We start from the raw sequence: 7,500 nt of genomic DNA, 5'->3' as shown, positions 1-7,500 counted from the left end.
AACAGAAAAAAAAAAACCAAATAGGAAAAAGAAGAAGAAAAGTAGCATGAGGCTATGCCCATCATCTAAAGGACATCCTACTGCATGTTTACCAGTGTTTATGTTTCACATCAACATATTTTATAGAAGGATTTATATTCCTAACTCAAGTTGTATTTAAATCCTATGGTGCAGACCCTATCATAAAATGCCTCTTGAGTCCTATTAACTGTACCCATGGTTTGACTTTGCCTGCCTGCTTATTTAAGATCTAATCACAGTTTTGAAGAAAAGATTGTCACTTCTAAGCCTGTCCCCTCAGAACCTGTCTGTTATTAGTACTCAACTGGATATTTTCATCTTCAGTTGTTATTCTCTGTGGTCTTTGCAAATGCTATCTACTGGAATCTGTGACTGTATGGACAGATTGTCTACAAATGCCTAGGACTGCTGCTTTGAGAAACATGTAAGTGGCACATCATTATTCTGTTGGTATTTTTGTGTTTTAAAGTCTTTCACTTAAATTTAGTTTTCTAAACATTTTCACCAATTAAATACACTCTCTCTCAATAAAGATTTTAAAATGCTCTTATAATCTGAACACCTGAACAAAGGTGACGGCATGCTTTTCAACTAAAACAATATTAAATTTATATATGTGTGTGTGTGTGCACATAAATAATTTAACATGAAAACAGTATATACACACAGCGTACACATATAGATAATAGTATACATATATGTATATATATTGGTGTAAGCATGCTCAAAACTTAATGAAGATACTGAAACCTGTATTTCCTCAGACTGTAATACTGTAAGTGCTCAGTTGTTAAAACAGAATACACTTGAATTTGAAGCAAGGGACAGATTTAAGCCTTAACAACTACTCATATTTCAATCTACAACTATTTAATTCTACATTTTCTGCCACCATTTAAAATATTTAACTATAAATGTAGCTAGTGTACACTGCTGAATTCAGCACTAAGAATGATTCAGTTTTAAGAGCTATTATGACCTGTTATTTCAGAGGCCCGTACACATGCAATTTATCTATCATGTTAAAACATGTTTCTATAAAACAGGATTTTTATAATATTTTATCTTACGGGAGACAACCTTCCTGCCATTAACGCAATACCTGACATGGTAATGAAACGCCTCAGTATTTACAAATTAAGGGTTTGGACTCCAGAGGTGCTGAGTGGTCTCAGCAGATGAGAGGACCAGACACTGATGACTTTCAGGAGTTCAGAGCAGGTACTGGCACTCTGCGGAATCAGACCCCAACTGTTTACCAAACAAACAGTTTGAGCTTCACTGCATTAGTACAGTCAGCATCCCCTGATGGGGAGGCAACTCTTTAGGGTAGACAAAGTAGAAGGAATTATGTCTGTGCAGGTTTTAAAAGGAAAAGAAATCCTACAGTGACAAAAATTAATTGATTGCATCTCATAATTAGATGGCCTCAGCAGTCAGACAACGGTTTAATTTTACAGTTTTAAACATAAAAGCAGTTCTCCATTAACTCGCTGACAAAACAAACAGACAAACGTAAAAACATGTTTTAAAAGGGAGATTGGAAACATACCTATAGAAAAGCTGCTTCTCTCTTTTCCCATATTTTCAAAATCACACATCCAAACTACATTCACGCACGCACAGACAGGCACATGCTCTTTTTTATTGCAGTCGTTCTGAACTAACCAGCATTTTTTATTTACACCTATGACAGCAAAGCATCTTTATTGTGAGAAGTCACTCTGGTCCCTTCACCCCAGCTCCGACTTTGGAACAATTCATCGCAAGGGAAGCGAAGTCTCAAGTAATGTGGCCCTCTGGTGGAAAGCTCTGCATCACGTCCTACGCGACCGAATTGCACAGTAAACTAACAGATTCTGAAAACATGCACTGCAAGGCTTCGGCACAACTTTTATAAATACACCATGGGATTTTAATCACCAGGCGAGTGTGGCGGTGTGCAGCAGTATCAGCAAGGTGTTGCCGCCACGAACACAGGATCGCGGCGTTTCAGCGTTAACATGCACAAAAACAACAACAAATAACGCCCCACGCTCTTCACTTGCACGACACTTCACATTCAGCACGCACAGAGGGTCTGCGGAAGGGTGCCCGTCGGAAAACAGCCCTTTATTTGTTTAAAAACAAACAGGAAGCAAAACAAACTTACCTGCTGTTGTTGCAGATGCAGCAGTTCTACTGTGCTTACTTCAGTGCTCGTGTCACCACTTGATCTTCCATCTCTGCTGCCAGCATCTAATTGGCTGCTTAGAGTGCTCATTCCATTTTGATTCATTGAACTGTTGCTTATTGTCTCTGTCGCAGATTCCTGCATCATGACTTAATACCTAAAAGTGATTAAGAAGTATCAATTAACACACGCGTTACACCTTCACACTTCCATTATCAAGATGTCCCTCTCTGCCAATTACACAGACAGCATCTTTAGAAGAAGAAAAAAGCCTCGCGGAGCCGTTTACCAAGAAATGCGATGCAAACTCTGCTTTCATACAGATACTAATCACAGGAATTATGGTTTCTATAAGCAATCGTTGTGTGCTTACATTTAACGGCCAAAATAACACACCAGGCACGCAGCATGGTCAATAGCATTTATGAACGACTACATTTTAAAGTCTACCTATAAAACCGGTTTAAATGAAGGCACGATTTCACACACTGCTCTATATTTCCTATTATCTAGCTTTGACAACCATGGATGACTATACAGCCTTATTTAAAATATTCACTATCTTGATTCTGTCAGAATTTTACAGCATATCTTATGCAAGGCTGTTGTTTAATGATGCACAGCTAATCATACAAAATTAAAATTTTGTAAGGGTGTTACAAATCATATGGTATCAACCAATGATAAATAGTATAATGGGCTTCTCCTTTTTTGTGACTAAATAAAATTTTGCCTCGGAGGCATTTTAAGAAAAAGCTCCTGCTGCAAACACGTCAGATATTGCCTATTTTTTTAATCAAACGGCTGATATTCATTTATTTTTCTGACATTTAAAACATTTAATACTGTCCTTCCTGGGAAGTAATTAAGCTTATGCATGAGCAGCAATCAAACTGTTCACTTGAAGATGACTTAAAACTCAATTTTAACATAGGCAAATAAATGAAAGATATAAAATTAATTTTCCAGGCATGTATTAGATATGAAAGCTGGAAATAAAATCTATCAAGAATATCACTAATGATTGTGCTAAAAACAGCATAAATTATGCATATTACCTTCTCTACAGTAATAAATGTTTTATCATTTTCACTGCATAAATATACTGTACTTTCAGGATAGCAATGAGATGTCCTGCCAAGATCAGTTGAAATCTTTGCAGTAAATAAAGAACCAACGTGCCCTTACAAACCAGAATTTCAAGGCGCATTTTGTATCTGCAATATGGAAAGGTCAACGTCTCTTCTCAGAGCCACCAAAGTCCTCTCCTGCTCCCGCAGGGTCAGAATGGACCTCACTTTCCTTCACCCTCACTCCCGACATACTGAAAGAGTCCCCACAACAACCTGGCCGAGCTGTGACTTTAAAAGACACCTCTGAAGGGAGAGGGATGTGTAAGCAAACTCGGGGAAAGAAACAATGCTTGCTGCTTAACCTAATTATTGAACTTAGTTATTTGTTCCCTTGCAAAGTATGAGCAATAGCCTTTCTCTGGGAAAAAAAAAAAAAAAAAAAAGGCAGGAAAAGGATCATTACAACTTCAACTACGTGCTCGGGATATTAATCAAAATGCTGTATGAATTAACACAAACAAGCGCCCACAAGATAAAGTGAAAGTGTATATTCTGTGAAGAAAGTTAAACTAGTAAAAGATGAGTCATTTAAAGATGGTCTGGTCAAAAATAAACAGGATGCAAAAAACCCAAACACGAACACAGTTAACATAAAGGAGGGCAGCTGCTATAGCCCGGTAAACAACAGCAGTGCCAGATGTGTTTATGAACAAACAGCCGTTCTTAAACACTCTTACGAACATCAGTGAAGAAAAATAATAGAAATGGAAAATGTGATACACGCAGTGATTAATTTTACAAGGCAAAAACAAAGCTAATACTCTTTTCTGAGATTAGGCAGCTAATAAGTATTCAAATTAGGCATAAATTTTACATGTACAATGTTTAAAATATTCAGAGAAAAGGGTCTGATTGCCCTTAGTAGTTATATGAAAATTCTAATGCGAGTATGCCACAACTGTGGGAGCAGGCAGCCCCTTCCGATTTTTACAATATTTACTTTCAATAAAAAGACATGTATATCAGAGTGGAAATCTATTTAAAACACTTCATCAACTGTATCATTACAAGGATTTGGAAATTCGTGAAATTCAAACATTAATCCTCTTTTAGTCAAACAAAGATTTAACCAACAGACAGGTTCATCTTTTACAAATTCGAACGTTAGACAATAACAGTGGTACATTTAGCCAAGCGCATTAAAAGGGCAAAGGGGTGTAAATGTTAGATAATCAAAACATTAGAAAACACTCAGAAATTTAATAAATAAATACATCATCCACCCCCCCACCCCCTTTTTACATCTCTCTGACTCTTTCATTACAATTAGCAGAGAAGGGTTAAACATCTTCCAGTTCATATTAACCAAAGGGTTTTATGTCCTGTGGATTTTGTATCCTTGCAAAGCCCCAGAGTGTAGTTCGGGCTCTGCATTTTAAGTTAAAGTGTCTGTGAGCCAGCAGAATCGGCTTTAACATAACATGACCAGTAACACTACTCTGGCAATAGAAAACAACAAATCTGACCCAACAGCTGTGTACAGAGAGAATGAAACTATAGAGTATCAATCCTAGAAAGGGTAATTTATTTGTAAGTGGAAGAAATACTGAAGCATTTCTACAAAGAAGAAAGAGTCCCTAGAATTTCGTGTTAAAAGTAAAATGTTTTTTCTTGTTGTAAAGGAGCATTTTTAAAAACAATACTGAAACTTTGGCTTGAGTAATGCTCTGTGTTGGTTGTCCACAGCCCCCTTCTCACTGCCGGCACCTAAAAAAGGGCTGCTGGAAAAAGCAAGAGCACAGAATCCTTTTTTTCCCCCCTTCTTTTCTCTTGCATACAGACCCCCACACACACACGCATGCACACGCATCTATACATGTGTGTGTGTGTGTATGTACTGTCAACTATAAACCCTCACAAATTAAAGCACTGAAAATATCTAAACAAGAACTGTTTCTGATATCTATGTAGAAGTAATTTCAGTTATTTGTGGCAGAATAATTTGAACCTGCAGCACCTTACAAAGCAAACTAATGCACTTCTTTTCTTGCTTTTACAACAGCAGTGCGGGTTGTTAGCGTAGTAATCATAAATAAATACAAAGGAAATACAATGACTGCCAGATACTAAGGCTGAAAGTTTAGTATTTCAAATAGGACAAGAAAAAAAATATACAGGTCCCTGTTTACAGACATTTATACACATTCACAGTTCCTAATTCTTATCTTTTTCTTTTGCTGTCACACTCACTGTCAGTCATGAGCGTGCCTACACAGGCACGCACACACGCACCCACATTCACAGACACGCACGTTCACCAGCACCTACTTCTGCTGCGATTCCCAAACTCTTGTTGCCAAAGGTGAGATATAAGCTCTGCTACCAGGAATTTTAAACAAAGCTATAGGGAAAATATTTGCTGCTCTCTGCGAGAGAGAATGGAATTGTAGATTATTTTAGCGTGCGGCTGCACTGCAGGTCGGATGTATAATTCTGCCAGGGTATGCAGGCAATCACCCGCACCAAAACAGAAATACCAGCCCTGTGAAGTTAGAAGCTACAGTTTTACTTTTCTCTCCTGCAGTGAATCGCGCGTCTTCCGCGCGCGCGTGCGCACACGGGCACGCGTGTGTGTTTTAAGCCGGCGAGTCACTGTACAGATACTTATTCTCTACACCACTTCCCTTTTGAAACATTAAACTGACACTGGAACTGACTGCACAAGATTGCATTTTCTCTTCCTAAACAACTTGAATTGAAAGGTTACTTAGTGTAACAATATTTACTTGCAGAATTGTGTTGTTACCAAGGGTATAATGGATGGTGGCTATGCAGGTTTACGCAAGAATGAGTGAAGCATGAGGCATTAGCCATGTGTTTGACATGTTTCAAATTGCTATAATCCAGCATTAAACACACCCAGCAATTCATGCCATTTCTTGCAGCCATAATCTTGAATAAAGCGTGCACAACCACTTATTATATAAATTAGTATATGACTCCCTGTTATAGTCACAACAGTGCTTTTGTGTTTATTTTGCATCAAGACGTGGTCTTTTATTTGTACAAATAGCAGGATAGAGCCGTAGCTCAATTAGACCTCCTTACTTTATGATAGGGTGTACCGAACGACGGCCTCGTGGGGTTCGTTTTGCCCCATCAGGTAGAGGTTCCGCTGGCGCCCAGGCCCCGGGGCGCGGGGCCGGTGGTGGCTGCGGGGCCGTCGGTCTGGCCGCCTCTCCCGGGCCGGTGGCGGCGGCGGAGCCGGTCCCTTCCCCGGGCCGCCGCCCCGCCGAGAGGCGGCAGCGGCTGCGCGACGCCGGAGCTGCCGCCAGGGGGCGCCGCGGTGCCGCCGCCCCGCCCCGCCCCGGTGCATGCTGGCCGTGCCTCTCCCGCTCCCCGGGCGCGCCCCCGGCGGGCCGCGGGAGCGCGCCCCGCGCTGCCGGGTACCCCTCGATGGCGCTTTCCCACGTGCTGAGGCGGAGGAGAATCTGGGCTCCAGTTCGGGCGCGTGCCCCCACGAGTGGCGGCGGCTGGGTGCCCTCATGGAGCGGAGAGCGCCCTGCGTGCCGCCCCTCCGCCCTGGAGCCGTCACAATCCACCACCTGCAGAAAGCAGCGGGGCTGCCTGGCCTGCTCCGGAGTGAGCCCCCCGAACAAAGGCAGCACCCCCAGAGCCGTGACCCAGCGTCATGGCGCCCATGTTGGTAGATCCACAGGCAAGACTGACCTATGGCGCCCAGCGCTCAACACCATGAAGCTGACGTTCTCCAGCAGGCTCACGCGCTCACCTCCTTTCAGTTTTTAAGACACAGCCTAAACTTCAGCCTTTTGAAACTGGCCTATGATGTAAAAGCAGAGGTGAGGAGCTAGGCTTAAATAATGGTAACTTTTGTGCTCTGCTGGAATTAATTCATCATTGACACAAGGCACAATGCATCTGAAGTCTTGCGCTGGTATGTTAAAAGTCTTTAATACTTAAGATTGCCTAATAAATCAAAATGCCAAATATGAAGGACATAGCTGAATGTGTGAGAACAAAAAATTAGACAAGCTAAGAGAATATTTTTGAAGGGTTTGGGTTTTTTTTCACTTTATCTAAAACATTTAGCTTTCAAAGCTGGAGTTAAGCAGAAACATAAATTACTTCACTGCATATTTTTTTAAATATGTAAGTAAATGAATATGATTAAACCACTAATTAGGTCAACGGCTATTGAAATACTGTACAATA

The 7,500-nt window shown here is 40.9% G+C and overlaps 1 protein-coding gene across 12 annotated transcripts in view; it reads right to left on the bottom strand.

Annotated features, from left to right (window-relative positions):
- FOXP2 (forkhead box P2) overlaps window positions 1-7,500 on the bottom strand; it is a 440,819-nt gene that overhangs the window by 195,431 nt on the left and 237,888 nt on the right. For all 12 annotated transcript variants that reach the window (XM_075081092.1, XM_075081101.1, XM_075081089.1 and 9 more), the window contains one exon: window positions 2,174-2,351. In XM_075081092.1, coding sequence (XP_074937193.1) covers window positions 2,174-2,341 — 168 coding nt within the window. In that variant the 5' untranslated portion in view covers window positions 2,342-2,351. The remainder of the gene's footprint in view (window positions 1-2,173; window positions 2,352-7,500) is intronic.

Source organism: Phalacrocorax aristotelis, chromosome 1 (genome assembly GCF_949628215.1).
Source record: "Phalacrocorax aristotelis chromosome 1, bGulAri2.1, whole genome shotgun sequence".
NCBI classification, from domain to species: Eukaryota; Metazoa; Chordata; class Aves; order Suliformes; family Phalacrocoracidae; genus Phalacrocorax; species Phalacrocorax aristotelis.
The sequence above is the reverse complement of the archived record's forward strand: the minus strand, read 5'-3'. Positions and strand labels throughout refer to the sequence as shown.